Raw genomic sequence first — 18,324 nt, 5'->3', positions numbered from 1 at the left:
TGAGGATTGAACTCAGAGGTGCTCGATCACTGGGTCACATCCCCAGCCCTATTTTGTATTTTATTTAAGGATAGGGTCTCAGTTAATTGCTTAGAGCCTCTCTTTGCTGAGACTAGCTTTGAACTTATGATCCTCCTGCCTCAGCCTCCTGAGTCACTAGGATTATAAGTGTGCACTACCGTTCCTGGCATATCATCTTATCTTTTAAAATTCATTCTAGCTCCAGTGTTCTCTGGATGTTAGTAATTGAAATAAATTATATTGAACAGTTCTGGATGAATTAAATTTTTTCCCCCAAATACTTTTTGTAAAAATCATCTAGATGATTAAATATCTTTGTAATTTAAAACTCCACTTTTGGGCTGGGGCTGTGGCTCTGTGGTAGAGTGCTCACTTAGCATGTGTGAGGCCCTGGGTTCGAGCCTCAGCATCACATAAAAATAAATAAATAAAATAAAGGTATAAAAAAATAAAACTCATTGTATTGTCACGTAACTATTTCCTTCTAAGTAAGAGATTTATCTCAATTTTTATTGTTTTTTTTTTTTTTCAGTTTTAGATGGACACAATATCTTTATTTATTTTTCTGTGGTCCTGAGGATTGAACCTAGTGCCTCACAAGTGCGAGGCAGGTGCTCTATCACTGAGCTACAGCCCCAGCCCTTATCTCAATTTTTTAATATATCCTTTAGAATTTTCTAACATATATTGTCTGTAGCACTGTTTGACTAATAAAAAAGACCAATTCAGAATTTCTTTGAACAGACTTAATTTCTTTGTTTTTTGTATTGGAGATTGAACCCAGGGGCACTCTACCACTAAGCTACCCAAACCCTTTTACTTTTAATTTTGAGATAAGGTCTCACTAAGTTGCTGAGCCTAGATGGAGATCCTTTTGCCTCAGCCTCCTGAGTCACTGGGATTATAGCATGCACCACTACCTCCATCTTGTACAGACTTAATTTCTTAATTTAGAGTATTATAATATTTATATTATATTAATAATGCTGTTAGGTACAGAATAATTTGAGTAATTACATGTCCTTTAGGGTTTGTTTTTTTAATTTGCTTTATTCCATAAAAGTGAAGTTCTTTAGTGTCAATATAATCTAGTTCTGGGGTTGCTTATAGGAGATAAGGCAATGATAGAAAATTCATCTTTTCCCTCTTCCTTTTGTAGATTCGTTTGATAATGAAGGCTCACTCATTTGTCAGAGAGAATGTGCCACGGGTACTGCATGCATCTAAGGAGAAGTCGAGTACGTAATTCCATTAGAGTTATAGGATATTTCAGCCTTTAGTGTTCACTAGGAAGACATGTTACATTCTGTAGAGATGATACTTATTTTTAAACACATTGATCAGTGCTGATTTGGAAGACTGTTTACTGATTGTCCTTGTACCTACAATTAAAAAAAAATTGATCATTAGAGACTCTTCTGTAACTTCTTATTATGGACTGTTACTAGCCTCATTAACAACTGTGCCTACTGCTGATAACAATTCACAATGAGAAATTACAGAAGAGTCTAATGATTACCAAGCACCAAGAGTGCTTCACACTCTGGAAATTATCTCAGTCACAGGAATAACTTAGATTGGTAATGTTCAGTTAATGCAAGAATAGGTTGTTTTAGGAGACCAAGAGGAAATAACATGGGCTTAGAGGTTATGTTTTTCTTTGTCCTGTACTTCCTTATTTCCCCCTTTTAGTTTTGCTGGGAGAAATCAAAGAGCCTCTGATCTAATACAGTTTTTTCTTTTCTAGGCATGATTCCAATACCCACAGTCAACCAGTACTTGTACTTCTTGTTTGCTCCTACCCTTATCTACCGTGACAGCTATCCCAGGTAATAGCATTATGAAGTAGAACTGTGGTGAGCACTGGAGTGAGATGGGTAGGTAGGCAGAGGCCAGGTCATGTAGGGGTACAGAGATAATCGAAGATATCCTTATTTTTTTCTCTGATATGGGAAGCCTTAAATGGTCATTCCAGCAGTCTAACTTGGTAATATTAATTCTTGGCAGAATTATATTATAATTTTGTATGATCATAAATGATACTAAGTAATTTTTTTTGTTTTGGTGCTAGGGATGCAAACTAAGCATATGCTGTACCACTGAGCTACTCCCCCAGCCCATAAATGTTATTCTGTGTGGAAAAATACTAATTGTGAAGGTCATTATTTAAATTCAGTTACATACTTTAGAAAACTTGTTTTGTTTCTTCTTTCTTTAGAACTCCCACTGTGAGATGGGGTTATGTTGCTATGCAGTTTGCACAGGTAAATTGTTTAATTGCCTAAGGTGTGTTGATTGGAAAATGGGGATTCATATTTATTATAATGTAATCTATTCAAAATAGTAAATGTGTGTCAATGAGGAGCTTGAGAATGCTTTCTACTGAGACTATGAAATCTTAAAACAAATATATAGTATCTTTTTTTTTTGCCAACATCAAAGATAATTTTATTCAGGAAAAAAAAAGATAATTTTCTTCAGGAAGAGAAATTATTTTAATTGAAGTAATTCTGTTTGGTTATTTCAGTAAGCATCTATGTTAATTTTCCCCTCTCTGTACTTTGGGGTGGGGAGATATGTTTGTGGGTATGGTCCTTCACTCCATTCCCACTCCATTGTGAAAATCATAAATCCCAGAAGATCCCATTTAAATTGTTTCTAATACCCATTTATTTATTCTTTTGTTTAGGCTTCATGTAGTAGGAAAAACAGTTCTTAGATGATCTTTTAAAATGTCAAAGACTGAGGTTGTAGCTCAGTGCTAGAGCGCCTGCCTTGCGTGTGTAAGGCACTGGGTTCAATCCTTAGCACCACAGAAAAATAAAGTAAAGGTATTGTGTCCATCTCAACTAAAAGAAGTATCAAAAAATGTCATTTGGTAAAGGTTAATAAAAATTATGGTAGAGACTAAGCTTGAGTACCTGTTTGCTATTTGTTTTGGTGGTACTAGAGATGGAATCCAGGGCCTCTCATGTTCTAGGCAAATGCCCACCTCTGTGTTACACACCAGTTTTTATTTTATTTTGAGACAGGGTTTCTCTTAAAATGTCTGGGTGGCCTCACCCTTGCAGTCCTGAGTAGTCGGGATTATAGGTGTGCATCACCTCACCCAGCATAGTAATCTTATATACCAGGGCTAACTGAAATATATATGAAACATTGGTTTAAGTGTCACATTGGTTTAAGGGTCTTTTGGAACAGAAACATAAGCTTTATTTTTTCTCATTAAGTCATCAATTTTCTAATCATCTTTGTTTTGTTTCAGGTTTTTGGATGTCTATTTTATGTGTACTACATCTTTGAAAGGCTCTGCGCCCCCTTGTTTCAAAATATCAAACAGGAGCCCTTCAGTGCTCGTGTTCTGGTCCTGTGTGTATTTAACTCCATCTTGCCAGGTATAGTGGGTCCTTGTTAATTCATTTGTGCAGAAGGAAAATAGCCACTGCCTCTGAGCACCTTTGGTTTTCCTCCTTTTTCCTGTAAATGTATCTACACACTTCTGCCATCTTAAGTAACCTCTTTTCCTTCTATCTCAGAAATGAAGTGTCCTTCAAGTTTCAGGCCAATTTTTCTATTTATCTATTAGCTTTCACTTAAGTTTTGCTTTCTCTGATGGTGGATGTTCCATATTTATTATGTTTTACCTTCCTTTTCACTATTTAGTTCACTATTATCTTGCTCTCAGTCTTACCAGGTTACTGAAATGTCCTTTGTTAAAATCATTAGTAACCTCCTGACTTTTAAACCCAGCACGTGATTTAGCCCTTATCCAATTTGACCTCCATGATGCATGGGATATTCTGACCACATGTTGAAATCTCACTTGGTATCATTTCTTAGTCTCCTTTTATTTCCAGCCATATTTCCATTTATTCTCCATATCTCTTCATTTATTCCATTTATTTTTCTAGAGATATGTGAGTACCTACTATGTGCCAGATGCTGAGGACTTGGCAATGAACAAGACATACACAGTCTTTACCCTTTGGGATCTTGCAGTTTGTAGTTTCCTTGACTTCCTCTTTTTCGTTCATTCATGAAATGTTTTGTTGTGTAAGTTTTTATTAAACATTGGTAATATTTTGACATTACCATCTCTCCTCCTTTCCCTTTCTCACAGGCTTCTTCCGGTATTCCTCCCTCACTATGCCCAAGACTTAATTTCAGTGAAGTCCACATTGTCCCTATGATCGGACGAGTATTGCATACTTGGATACCTTCCTCACCAGGCCTTCCTTTAGGAATGTGTCCTAAAGCCAGTCAGTCAATATCCTGTTGTCTGGCACATAGTAGATGCTCTATAAATATTTCTTGAATAAATGAATGAGAGAGGTGGACAAGTCAATGGATGTTTTACCATGTAGTGTGTACAGCTACTATATAAATAGGGTAAATAAAGTGCTTTTGGGCTTTGTTTCATACTAGAGATGATATTTAAGGTTGAGTATTGAAAAACAGGTAGGTGTGTGCCTGCAGGGAAGAGGTAGAAAGGTCTGTCAGAGAGTAGGGTGGATGCAAATGCTTGGAATGTTTTGCAGTGGCAGAAATTCAGTATGGATGGTGTTTACAACACTGGAAAGTTATTGGAGATAAGTTTAGACCAGGGTATGTTAACCTGTGACCATTAACATTTTGGGCTGGATAATTCTTTTGGGTGGCTCTCTTATAGGTTGTCTAGCAGCATCCTAGCCTCTTAACAACTAGATATCAGTGGTACAACCCCTACTCCTCCAGTTGCGACAACCAAAGTAAAGGGAACAAAATCTCCCAGTTTTAAATAGTTGGTTTAGGGGGACATCGTGAGGATTAGGTTTTTTTAAAATATTTTTTTTTTTTCAGTTGTTGGTAGACCTTTATTTATTTACATGCGGTGCTGAGAATTGAACCCAGTGCCTCATACATGCCAGGCAAATGCACTACTGTTGAGCCACAACCCCAGCCCCATGAGGGCTAGGTTTTAAGGGGCCCTGGATACCAAGTTAAGCCATGTATCAAGATATTTCTTAAAAATAGACTGAGTCATCTATTGTCTGTTAAACCCATTTGGAAGGAAGTCATTGCTTTTTAAAATTAAAAAATATTAACTTTTTGGGGGCTGGGGTTATGGCTCGCCTCACATGTGCAAGGCCCTGGGTTCGATCCTCAGCACCACATAAAAATAAATAAAAGTTCTTGTGTATAGCTACAAAAAATAAATGTTAAAAAAATATTAACTTTTAAAAGTAAATGTTTCAGGGGCTGGGTCATAGAGTGCTTGCCTAGCATGCGTGAAGCACATGGTTCGATTCTCAGCACTGCATATAAATAAATAAAGATCCACTAAAAATTAAAAATGTATATATATTTAAAAAAGTATATGTTTTCATCTGTGGGATGGGTAAACTAGAATAACAATTTGTACTTTACAGAATAATTCCGGCTGAACAAATGATGTAGAATTAATGGCTTGGTACGTGAGCTATTTGGAAAGATTCTTCATATTGTCAATCTTATTTTTAGGTGTGCTGATACTGTTCCTTGCTTTTTTTGCCTTTCTGCACTGCTGGCTTAATGCCTTTGCTGAGATGTTACGCTTTGGTGACAGGATGTTTTATAAGGTAATATACATTTGGATTCATCTTCCTCTTCCTATTTTATTTATTTCCTCATTGTTAAGTATTTGAATACTTTTGGCTGATATTAACCAGCTTTTTGATTCAAACATTGTGAAATAATTTTATTTTCCACAAATTTTACCAGTATTAAGTCTGAAATTCTGATAACAGGTTAATTAACATAGCCTCATCTTTTCTTATGCTTCTAACATCTGCTTCCATAATATAGCATGTGGTTTCTGCTGAATCCTCTGAAGATATATTGGTGATTATGGTAGGACAGCATTTGTCCCAAGGGCATTATAAGACTTCCCCTGACTGTTCATTCATTTGAAATTGGCTGTCTCATTCTGTAAGAGTGACCTCAGTCAATTAGTCCTCAGTAAATTAGCCGTTTGAGGGAATTAACTTTTCCCTTCTTTACTTTGAAAGGTATTGATTCTGCTTATAAATATTCTTAATACTTCTGAAGTTGGAGTTAAGCTGTAGCCAGAGTGGTTCATAGTGATCCACAACACTACCCTCAAGTCTACTGCTCTTTTCTTGCAGTATGTGTTGCAAATTTTAGATGTCTGATTCTGTTAGTCTGGTTTTAAAATTGGGAATAAGACATATAAAAAGGAAGGGATGTGGTTACAGCTCAGTGGTAGGGCGCTTGCCTAGCATATGTAAGGTACTGGGTTACATCCTCAGCCCCACATAAAAATTAAATAAATAGTGTGTCCATCTACAACTAAAAAAAAATTTTAAAAATTATATACAAAGGGATACCAGGACTTGGAAGTAAGTACTGTGTCAGTTCTTGTGTAATTAAATCTTTATATACCACCCCCAACTTTTGCTTTTGTACTGGGGATTGAAACCAGGGACATTTAAAATCACTGAGCCACATCCCCAGTCCTGTTTTGTATTTTATTTAGAGACAGGGTCTCAATGAGTTGCTTAGGGCCTCGATAAATTGCTGAGGCTGGTTTTGAACTTGTGATCCTCCTGTCTTAGCCTCCCAAGCCACTGGGATTACAGGCGTGCACCACCATGCCTGGCCCCAACAACTCTTTAATATTAGCACTCAATCTAGTCTTTGTGACCTTTTAATTCTCTCATTGTTTTAGCAAGATGGGCAAGGGTTTACTAATTGCTGTTTAAATGAACATTAGAGATTTAAATCATTCTGTATTTTCTGTATCTTCCATCATAACTTGTTTGATAATGAGACAGAATTACTCTAGAGACTTAATCATATGTAGTACTAGAATAATGGCATACTAAATACTAATAAATAATACCTTTTAAGATTTTTCTTTAAAAAAATTTTTTTTTAGTTGTAGATGGATACAATACCTTTATTTACTTGTTTTTATTTTTATGTGGTGCCAGGGATTGAACCCAGTGCCTCACACATGCTAGGCAAGCGCTCTACCACTAAGCAACAAACTTGGCCCCGCCTTTTAAGATTTTTCTAATGTTTGTATATGGACTAACAATTATTCAGAGTATGCTCTGATTCTGTGTCATATTTGCATGTTCCTTGGACTATTCCGGGGTTTTGCTTTAGAGGGATGTGGGTGTGGGTATGTGTGTGTGTGTGTATGTGTGTATGTAATCTTATACCTTTACTTTCCCCCTCAGGATTGGTGGAACTCTACATCATACTCTAACTATTATAGGACCTGGAATGTAGTGGTCCATGACTGGCTATACTACTATGCCTACAAGGACCTTCTCTGGGTAAGCAGCAAGAGTTAGCTCATGCTATTTAAAAAATGGAGATCCTTTCCTACAAAATATTGTCCAGGCGGGAAGAAGTTATACTTAATTGCTCATAATCACCAATAATGGATTGCTTCTTATGAATCTCTTTACCAACAAATAGTCTCCTTCTAGCTCTTTTTCATTTGGTTTTGTTTCTTTGTTATAAATGAAGAAATACCTGTGTGTGGATTTTTCTCTCTCATCAATGACACATGTCTGTGAGACATTCTTTGTAGTAGAATGTATTTAGACTGATGAAATGATTTTTTTTTTCTTTTGTGGTAGTGGGGATTGAACTCAGGGGCACTTTACCACTGAGCTACATCTTTTTTTTATTTTGTATTTTGAGACAAGATCTCTAAGTTTCTGAGACTGACCTCAAATTTGCCATCCTTTGTCTCAGCCTCCTGGGTAGCTGGGATTATAGGATGTGCCACCATGCCTGGCTGCTGAAATGTAATCTTAACTCTTCTGGTTAACACTAGTATCTATGGATTACAGTTTTTATTATTAAATAAGGGCATCATTTAAGTGACAACCTCTTTGGTGGAAATGGTAGTGTATTTGAGTGCTAGTTCTGTTTTATGTGTGGCTTCACATATGGGATGAGGCAAGTCCCTTCTCCTTTCTAAATTTTAGCTTTAGAGAGGATGCCTGCCCTATTTTCACAGTACATCGTTGCTCTAAAGATTGAAATTTGATGTCTTTGTTTACATATGAAAATTGTTTTGTTAGCCATGGTAACTCACAAATGTAAGCTCAATTAATTTAATTAAAAATTAATGTCTTTGAAAGTAATCCAGATCTTTGAACATTAATGCTTTGGAAAATGCATCATTTTAATAAAACAAGTGTTTAAGAGCATGTTTTCTGTATTGATTTTAATAGATTTGGGTTAATTCAAGGAGTAAGCTTAGTCAAGTATAAATAAAATTTTCTAGGTGCCCTTAGCATATGATAATGTCTTATGTGGTTCATGCTTAATTACTTAAAATTTATTTTAAAATATTACTTTCACATATTTTCTTTGTACCTTAGTTTTTCTCAAAGAGGTTCAAGTCTGCTGCCATGTTGGCTGTCTTTGCCATATCTGCTGTAGTGCATGAGTATGCCCTTGCTGTTTGCTTGAGCTATTTCTATCCAGTGCTCTTCGTGCTCTTCATGTTCTTTGGAAGTGAGTATCTTGGCATGTTTTGAATTCTGGATATTATGCTGAAAGAGAAAATCAGGAAGGAAACTATAAAATCAATATAGAAAAATGAGAGAATAGTAATGACCATTTCAAGGCAGTGTATATCAGAATATTGGCTTTCAGTAATTCTACAAAACTCTGTTTCAAGGTGTTTACACTTTTAAGTTAGAGAAATAAACTGGTTTATCTCTTGAGGACCATTGATAACATGAAATCTATCTAAACAACTTCCTGATCCATAAATACTATCAGCATGCACTGCCTGGGAAACTGACCATTTTTTGAGTGGGTATATAGGAAAAAATTAAAATGCTGATAATTTCATGTTTTAGATACTGTTGATTTCCTACTGATTATTGGTTATTAAATTTAGACAATCAAGCTTCCTTTTTATTTATAGAACCAATGACCAGAATAAAATACATATATGAACTGTTGATGCTCAGTGTAATGATTAAATGATTGCAGCACATAACTGAGGCTGCTCATCTCCTGATTTTTTTTTTTTTTTTTGTCATTAATGGATTATGTTTTGATAAGTGTATATATTTTTGTTTTCTAACTTTAGTGGCTTTCAACTTCATTGTTAATGATAGTCGGAAAAGGCCAATTTGGAACATTATGGTTTGGGCTTCCCTTTTCTTGGGCAATGGAGTCATTTTGTGCTTTTATTCTCAAGAATGGTATGCACGTCAGCACTGTCCTCTGAAAAATGTGAGTCTTCAATTCAGTTAGAATGCAAAAGTAACTTCCTTGTCCTCTGATGTAAGGGTTGGTGGGCAATATTAAGAAGGGTAGTTGTGATTATGTTGAAATAAAGAGTAAAAGGTGCTCATTTATTATCACACCTTCTATGCTATCCTTGAAGTTTCTTCCTTCTTGGGTTTTCTTCACATTGAACTCTCCTAGTTCTTGGTTTCCTTTCTTTCTTCTTCTTTTCCCTCCTTTACTGCCTTTTCTTCAGCTTCTTCTAATTTTCTTCCTGTCTCCTGAAAATGTAGGTATTCTCCAGGGTTTTCCCAGCAGCATGTATGCCCCTACCATCTAAATATGTTTTTCATCTCTTTCTTCCCAAATAAACTCTTATAAAAAATGTTGGACAACATTGATATGCCTAGAATCCTATACCCCCCCCCCCCCTTTTTGTAATTATGTTCGGGCTTCATTGATTCTTAGGGCCTTGTTTTTTAGCTGTATATGGATAACTTCCAAATTTTGAGGGGGGTTGCATTTTTGATATATTAGCCTGGGTGTATCTTCCACACATCTATAGCTGTGGATATCTATAATAAAATTAATCAGCTTTCCCTATGGTTCCTTTTTTTGCAGACTTTGTCTCCGTTATGTAGCTTTAATCCTCCCTTCTTATTTCCTACTGATCCCCTGTGTGCATCTGAACTAATCACTCTTGACTCTAGACTCTACCCTGGTCATGCTGCTCTTTATACTCGGAATCCACGTCAGATTTTATTCTCCTATCAAAATCTAATTTGGAAGGTCTATTTTTCATGAAGCTTCTTCAAATTTTTGTTCCCATCTTATTTCTAAAATTTCATAGTACTTAATCTGCTTCTCCTTTAAATAGTTTAGTACCTTAAAACCTTATATTATGGTCATTTTGTGTACATATTTTATCATCCTTAATCTATCACTATTTTGATTTTAGGACACAAAGTGGGATTCTGCTAAAATAAGAAGGCAAGGTGCTAAAAGGCCTAGTACCTATTTAGAATTTGGTCAGCAGACATGTAATTGTGTAGAGTTTATTGAACTTCAGAGACTTCATGTGAAGCTTCTAAGTTGAATAAATCAGTGCTATAGATGAAAATACCAAACACCTTTGTATTAGTTTCTTATAGCTTAAAGGTTTCTGAATGGCTGGGGGGCAATTTAGAGATGTATACTGTATAACATTACACCTCTCCCACCACCATAATTTATATATATGGTATACACAAATAAAACATTCCTTCTTTTTTTTTTTTTCCTGTCATAGCCAACATTTCTGGACTATATCCGGCCACGTTCCTGGACTTGCCGTTATGTGTTTTAGAAGCCTGGACTATTTCCATCCTCGTCACTGAAGATAGGATATTCTGCCTGATTTGGGGACAGCTGTATAATTTGGACTATTCCAGGCTTTACAGATGGCTCACTCCATTCCTAGCTCTCCTGGTGCTGGATTGTTGGGAGTTCACTGGAATCTTGAATGCTTAAAGAGGACTTTTTTCCCCTTTTTGGGAGAAGGGAGACTTATAGCTGAGGTAATGACAGATTTTTGCTGGGTCATCTCAGCTTAAGCCTTGGTAATTATATCTATTTTATTCCTTCACTTCATCCAATCAGAGACTAAACATATTTGTGTGGCCACTGAGTTAGCCAAAACACTTAGGAAGTATCTCACTTTAAGTATCTCTGGCTTAGAGTTGTTTTCATACATGTTGTTGGAAGGTATTTTAATTAAACATGCAATTGGAGAAGAAAGGAAAATAAAGATTTTTTTTGGTATTTCTTGTAGAAAAGAAAAAAATATCAATTTTCCAAAGATAAATTTGTTATACATTCCATTTTATATTTTTTTAAAAGTTCAGATCTACTCAGTTTTTCTTTCTCTATACAATATTGTGAAGCAATTAGCTGCCTTTCCATCTTGAATTCTCGAGTTTATGTCAGTCACAGTATATATTTGAGGGGATCAGAAGTAGCACAAGAAGAACATTTCTTTGTTTGATTCCAGAGTAATTTAAAAAAAAATTTCTGAGTCAATGATGTGTTTCAATTATTTTATCTACAATAGAATTACATGGAAGGTTTGTTAACTTTAAGGTAATAACTTCTTTGAAGTTATTTAGAAGTATCCTTTGCTGCAATTATTTTATTTTCTAATAAACAGTGACTTCCCTTATTTTACAGACTAGCGAGTCATATATAACATAATATTAATCTCCTCAGTTAATAGTAAAGTGATCATTAAGGATCCAGAAGCTGGCTTCTGAAGCAGTTGCTCAATGGTAGCCTATTTTTAGATAAATATGTGACTGTTATCCAGGAAATGTACTCTATTATGTGATATTTCCAGGATATATGATACTCATTCCTAATACAATGTGGTGTGTAAAATAATGTTTTTCTTTGTATGTATGAAATATTATTATGTTTATAAAGTTTGCACATTGGAAGAGATATCAGATACCATATAGTTCTACCCCCCAAAAATGAGACTTACATATTATTCAAATGATTACTGTTGGCTGGAGCAGCCACTTGAGAGATTATTGATATCCAGATAGTTTTGGGATGTCTTTTTGGATGTCTTTTCACCACTGTTCTACAGTCATTTGAATCTCACAAGAAGATAAGGTGGAGTTTCTTAACCTTCACACCTAGTTTGGACCACAGGTCTCCAGCTTAAGATCCCATTTTGTTTACCATACCTTTGAATCAGATGAGTTGAGGCAGTTTTCAAACATAAGACCCAGTTTAAAAGACACAAGTTCACCTCAAAACAAGTTATTAAAAAATTATTCTGCATATTTCTAAGAAGTAATGTAATAGGACCATAACCCCTAACAAGAGTACTATACCTTATAATTTCTGAAATATTTCTTGAAAGTTAAAATGAGTCAGTTACTTGAATCTGTCACTGCATTTTAAATATGAGGGTTGCCAGGCATGGGGACTCGCTTGTAATTCCATCAACTTGGAGGCCAAGGCAGGAGGAAAAAAAGGTCAATGCCAGCCTGGGCAACTTATGACCTGGTTTCAAAATAAAAAGGGCTGGTGGTAAAGCACCCCTGGATTCAATCCCCAGAAACAAAAACAAACCCCACTACATGTAATGGAGGAAGAGACTGGCCTAAGACTTGGTTCTGAATTTGCCAATCTTTTGAAGCAAGAGAATGAAATTCTTAGTTGTGCATTTCTGTGAAATACTGGAGTCCTGCATTCTTGCAAGATGACTCTGTTATGTAGCAATTCTGAATACTGTATTGGACTGGTCAAGTTTTTTTTTTTTTTTTTAAAGCTTTCCCATTTTTTTTTTATTAATGATTTGTTTTTCTGCCTGAGATTTTAAGTAATACTTAATGATGCATATAAGATTGTAGTGTTTAGAATGCCAGCTGTACTGAGAAACATTCAGAAACACAGAAACACATTAGTACTTAAAGGAATGGCCACTTTTTTGAAAGAAGATTCTTATTGCTGGCTACTTTTAGCAAAAATCTTTTCTTTAAACCACCATCTACATGCTAAACAAAACTAAAACCTCTAGCTAACATGTTTCAGGAAGATTCGTTTATTTTATTTCTTATTTTGCTAATGCAGTAAAGTTATTTTAAGTTATAAAATGGTACTTTTTTTTTTTCTTCTGAAAAGTAATGAATTTAGAATTCTGTAACCATGATTTTTGTGTGGTAATACAAGAAAACTTTATGTACAGCATTTAATTTTTCATTAGACCTTTAAGTTGGTCTTTTAGTACCTTTTATGTGTGGGATAAATGTGTTGATACTTTTATTCTGAATCCTGGGTAATGAAAACAATTGTTTTTTGTTGTTTTTGGTGGATTAATGTACTAAAATTTCCTCCGTAAAACTGTTCATCCCATGTTAGAATTTAATTATAAGATAATTAATTGAATCTGCTTTTAACCTGATAGTAACTACAACATTTGGAAGCAAAAGGAACAGGGAAAATATGTGCAAGGTAAAAATTGCTAATATTGGCAAAAAAGTACATTGTAGGCATGGGGATGTAGCCCACTGGTAGTGTGCTTGTCTAGCATGCTCAAGACCCTTGGTTTGATCCCCAGCACTGCAAAAAAATAATAAGTAAGATTGCAGGGGGCTGGGGTTGTAGCTTAGTGGCAGAGTGCTCGCCTAGCATATGTTCGATTCCCAGCACCATGTAAAACTAAATAAACAAAGTAAAGGTATTGTGTCCACCATCTACAACTAAAAATATTTAAAAAAAAAAAAGATTGCAAGTTTGAGGCCAGCTTCAGCAACTTATGAGAACTTGTGTCAAAATAAAAAATAAAAAACTGGGGCTGGGGTTGTGGCTCAGTGCTAGAGTACTTGCCTTGCATGTATGAGGCACTGGGTTCAACTCTCAGCACCACAAATAAATGATTAAAATAAATAAATAAATGATTAACATAAAAGTCCATCAATAACTAAAACAATAAAATAAAAAACTGGGCTGGGGATGTAACTCAGTGGTAGAGCACCGTAGGTTCAATTCCCAGTACTGGAAAAAAACACTTAACTCATTTTTTGTCTATACCCCTAAAAAGATGTAATAGTTGATATCTCGCACGTAAAGAAATCTTTGTTTTGTAAGGGTATAATTTTGAGTTAAGTCCAGTTGTTTTGTTGGGTGGGGGTGACATTAGCACAGAAACTAATGTAACTAGTAATGAGGTGGCCTGATACAGTACACTTTTGTTTCAGTTTTGGAATGTTACTCTTAAACCCAGTAGATAAAACCAATAGACTAGAGGTTCTTCAGGTTGAAAAAGGGATAGTGGGCCTGGACCTCTTCTTGCTTGGTGCACTTATTCTCTCCTACCCCAGCATACTCAGTTTGAAACCAGTATTGTGATTAAAAAGAAAATTGGCTTTTGATTAAGATAGCCCAGTATTTTTTTTTTTTTTAAAGGTTAAGGAAAGGTGAGCAAGGAGAATATGTCCAGGAGAGCAAGACTGACACTGAGAGGGGTGAGAGTGAGAGAGGAGAGAGAGAGAGAGAGAGAGAGAGAGAGAGAGAGAGAGAGAATTTTAATATTTATTTTTTAGTTCTCGGCAGACACAACATCTTTGTTTGTATGTGGTGCTGAGGATCGAACCCGGGCCGCACGCATGCCAGGCGAGCGCGCTACCGCTTGAGCCACATCCCCAGCCCGATAGCCCAGTATTTATTAGCAACATGAGTTGGGGCAAAATTGCTTAATTTATCAGAGCCAGAATTTTCCTCATCTGTAAAATGGGGATAACAACTACCTCACAGAATTGTTGCAAAGCATTATCCCTGGTAGACATATGGTCTCATTATTTTCCTTCCCTAAATTTGAAACCCAAGTCCCTACTGGTGTCTTAAGAATGTACCTCTTTCTTGCCAGGGACAGTGCTGAACACTGTAACCCAAGGGACTCAGGAGGTTGAAACAGGAGGATCACAAGTTCAAGATTAACTTCAAGAAGACCCTCAACAACTTAGTGAGACTCTGTCTCAAAATAAAAAGGACGGGGGCTGTAGCTTAGTGGTAAAGCTCCCTGAGTTCAACCCCAGTATCTGGGGCGGGGGTAGGGGTGGGTTTTTCAAATGCTGCACTTGTATTTGTCTTTTAAAATAGACCCTCAGGATGATGCGAATTGGTGCTGCACTTTGATAGATTTTCCCATGATGGAATTAACCTGGTCATTTTAAACATAATTGTTACAGGCACTTGCTCTTATTTCCATCTTTCCAATGTTGTTATCAGGTTTATCTGCTTTAGCATTATAAGGTAGCAAGCTTCTAAAAGGAAGTATTGCTGCTATTACTTTAAATGTTTAGAACTAGTGTGTCTATTTTATAGCTAAGTTTTAGAATTTATGGAGGGGAAGGAAACATTAATGAGAACTCATTTCTACCAGTGCAAAGAAAGCTTACAGTCTTGGAAGGCAGAAAAAATTTCTTAATGGAAGATAGCTCACACTTTTTGTTAATGAAGTTTAACAATCTTGTGCAAAATTTAATGTAGTTTATTTAATACTACACACACAAGCTAAGATGTGTCTTCAGCATTGTTTCACATATCTTATCTCTAGGCTTTTAGCTCAAATTAAAGACTGGGACATAAACATTTTGAGGAATACAGTGAATGCCATTAGTAAAGTTTTTATAGCAATTTAATTCATTTTTAACATCACTATCAGCTGAGTGTTGAAACCCTTTGTTGAAATAAAATATTACAGATATTCCCAGTTTACAGAGATGATAAACTACAACTAGTCTGGCTGAAGCAAGGAGAGTACAGCCCTTCGCCACCTTAAATTTAATGCCTACTTGAAAATCAGTAGACAATAACAATAATAGTTACTAAACTTTAGATTAGTAGGAAAGCTGTATAATCTACATAAATGCTTAATAAAACTGTTTAGAGTGCAAAGAATGCTTATATAGTTTTTTTCTCTTCTAATTTTGAGATGGGGTCTTGCTCTGTTACCTAGGTGACTTGAACTCCTGGTCTCAAGCCATCTTCCTGCCTTAGTTTCCTACGTAGCTGGGACTACAGGTATGCACTACTGCACCCAGCAAGAAGTTAACAGGGAATTTGGACTTGAGAAAAAGAATGGATTAATATTGGAAGGGATACGGTTTTTTTTTTTTTTAAATCTAATACTGCCTCTGTCTTCCTTTTTTTATTTTATTTTTTATGTCTTCCTTTTTCCTAAATGTTGATCCTTATTTTTACATTATTATGTTGACATTTCTGCCTTTTCCAATGGAGTGCTGACCTTCAAGCTAGTGGAATTTTGTCTTGATGAAGTGGTAGCTGTATTTTGTTTTTAAAACCTGTTGAAACAGGCGGTTCATGCACCTAGTTGTTCAGAAATATAATTTGAATTTTCTTGTGCCAGTGTGCCAATTCTTGGATGGAATTGAGCCCAGAGTTAAGCTTCTCTCATTTGGGCCAGTGCAGCTGCTTTCTCTCTGAACCTCTCCATTTTAAGCACTCATCCGTAGTGTTCTGAGATAAGCATAAGGTCACAGAAACCCAAAGTTGTTTTTAAAGGATTTTCTATAATTAAAGACATTTTTTCTAATTCTTGTTTGCTCTTTCCCTGAATTATTCTTCCTTCCTCTCCTTGCAAGTCCTTGTTTGTCTAATCATTGTGTGATGACTTTTAGTATGCATTGTATTAACATTAATCTCATGTTTTAAACTTTAAAATATATATCTGCACACAAGATGGAAAAATACTGCATATGTAAAGAATGTGGTAAATAAATATATTTGGAAAAAAATCTAGTCTGTTTTAAAAGTAACTTCTTATGATATACAAAATAGTTAATATTGAATACATAAGTGCTTTTCATCCTAATCTTAGGCAACTGTTGTCTATAGCCAAAAGAGAAGACAAATAACTGAACAGCCTTTGATGTCATTTTCTTCACACTACAGATCCAATCATTTCCCAAATCCCACAGATTTTACTTTCTATGTATTTTTTGAACGTGTTCATTTATTTGTTCCACTATCAGTACTACTAAAATTTTTTCAAACTGGGTTAAGAACATAAATGACGGGGCTGGGGATGTGGCTCAAGCAGTAGCGTGCAGCCCGGGTTTGATCCTCAGCACCACATACAAACAAAGATGTTGTGTCCGCCGAAAACTAAAAAATAAATATTAAAATTCTCTCTCTTTAAAAAAAAGTGTTGTAGGTGGAGAAACCCTTTGTCTTCCAATTAAAAAAAAAAAAAACCAGAACATAAATGATGGATTACTTCCTTCTTCTAGTACCTAAAGACTTGATTAGCCATATAGTAGCTGACACTGCTTTGGGACCTCTGATTTCCCTACTATGGTGGCTATGGCTCCAAACTATAAAGTGACACAGTGAAGATAAAAGCGGCAAGCTTTGGGGGGAATTACCCTTGCCCACTTGTGCTTGCCTGGCTTCTAACATGTCACTTGTTTTGATGGTTGCCAATCCTTAACATGAACTATACGTGTTCTATGATGCTGTTTTTGTGTATTTTAATTATTTGAAAAAGAAAAATTAGGGGAATAGGGGAGATAGGGCTGCAGGCTAAAATGCACAGACAACCAAGATGTCAGACTAGAAGAGTTAAAAGTGACTATGTTTCTGGTTTTGAATCCTCTGCCCATATTTCTGTTACTCTGGAAACCAGAGCCTTAATTTTATTAATCGGTTGGATAACTGTTTTGTGTTATCAAAGCGCACACTGAAGGCATTGTGCAGGCACTGTAAGGAATATGACGACTGAATACAATAAAGTTTTCTTTCCTTCTCAAAGTTATCTAGACCTTGTCTCCACGAGCATTCATTATTCATCACTGAATCCCCGCTTTAATACAAATGGTCAATGGTAGGTAGGAGCCGAGAAGAGTCTGTCCTGAGAGCAGGTTTTTAAGCGAGAAAACTTGTGTTTAGTTTTGTTTGTACTGGGGATTGAACCCAGGAGTGCTTAACCACATCCCCAGCCCTTTTTTAATTTTTTGAGACGGGAACTCTATAATAAATTGCTTAGAGCCTCGCTAACTTGCTGAGGCTGGCATCGAACTTGCGATCCTTCTGCCTCAACCTCCCGAGTGGCTGGGTTTACAGGTGTGCGCCACGAAGCCCGGCAAAAGTTGGGTTTTTAAACGATTTTACCTGGGTTGGCTCCTTATAAAGTGCAGCACTCCTTTGTCTTCACAAAAGAAAAAAAGGGAAAATGGACACAGGAAAGCCTTGCGCGTGCTCTGGGGAAGGCCACGCGTCCACAGAAGACGGGGTTACAAATGCCAGGGGCCAGACAGCTTTAGCAAGAAAACCCCGACCGATAGGAACCTAGAGTTTCTGGCTATCCAATTTTCCCGAGCTTAGCTTTTTTTTAAAAAATACGCAAAACAAGATAGAATGGAGACAACGCCGGAAACCACCCTGGCTCGTTTCCGGCGCGGCCCAAGGAGGTCGTTTGGGAGCGAGCGCCCGCCCGACTGACGCCTGCGCACTAGCCCGGTCCGCGGACGTTAGGCCGGTGTAGAGACG

At 36.3% G+C, this 18,324-nt stretch overlaps 1 protein-coding gene and 1 long non-coding RNA gene across 3 annotated transcripts in view; one reads left to right on the top strand and one right to left on the bottom strand.

Annotated features, from left to right (window-relative positions):
* Positions 1 to 16,516, top strand: part of SOAT1 (sterol O-acyltransferase 1) — a 59,219-nt gene extending 42,703 nt beyond the window's left edge. Inside the window, exons 8-17 of one of the 2 annotated variants that reach the window (XR_014022672.1) lie at positions 1,181 to 1,259; positions 1,769 to 1,850; positions 2,240 to 2,285; positions 3,287 to 3,416; positions 5,521 to 5,618; positions 7,245 to 7,343; positions 8,406 to 8,541; positions 9,128 to 9,273; positions 10,556 to 10,865; positions 14,681 to 16,516. Coding sequence is in view for 1 of the 2 variants with exons in the window: in XM_081299383.1 (XP_081155509.1) it covers positions 1,181 to 1,259; positions 1,769 to 1,850; positions 2,240 to 2,285; positions 3,287 to 3,416; positions 5,521 to 5,618; positions 7,245 to 7,343; positions 8,406 to 8,541; positions 9,128 to 9,273; positions 10,556 to 10,612 (873 nt within the window). In the remaining variant the exon portion in view is untranslated. Of the gene's footprint in view, positions 1 to 1,180; positions 1,260 to 1,768; positions 1,851 to 2,239; positions 2,286 to 3,286; positions 3,417 to 5,520; positions 5,619 to 7,244; positions 7,344 to 8,405; positions 8,542 to 9,127; positions 9,274 to 10,555; positions 12,953 to 14,680 lie in introns of those variants that run through there. The other variant, XM_081299383.1, reaches the window with a different exon arrangement.
* On the bottom strand, positions 627 to 18,250 carry LOC308651836. Its single transcript, XR_014022673.1, has 3 exons — positions 17,947 to 18,250; positions 8,401 to 8,579; positions 627 to 1,403 (listed from the first exon to the last, which is right to left on the bottom strand). It is a non-coding gene; the product is annotated as an uncharacterized lncRNA (long non-coding RNA).
* Positions 18,251 to 18,324: the final 74 nt, after the last annotated feature.

The sequence above is a fragment of the Spermophilus citellus genome (genome assembly GCF_964194105.1).
Source record: "Spermophilus citellus genome assembly, chromosome: 6".
Taxonomy (NCBI): Eukaryota; Metazoa; Chordata; class Mammalia; order Rodentia; family Sciuridae; genus Spermophilus; species Spermophilus citellus.
Note: the sequence above shows the minus strand (reverse complement) of the source record. Positions and strands in the feature narration are given on the sequence as shown.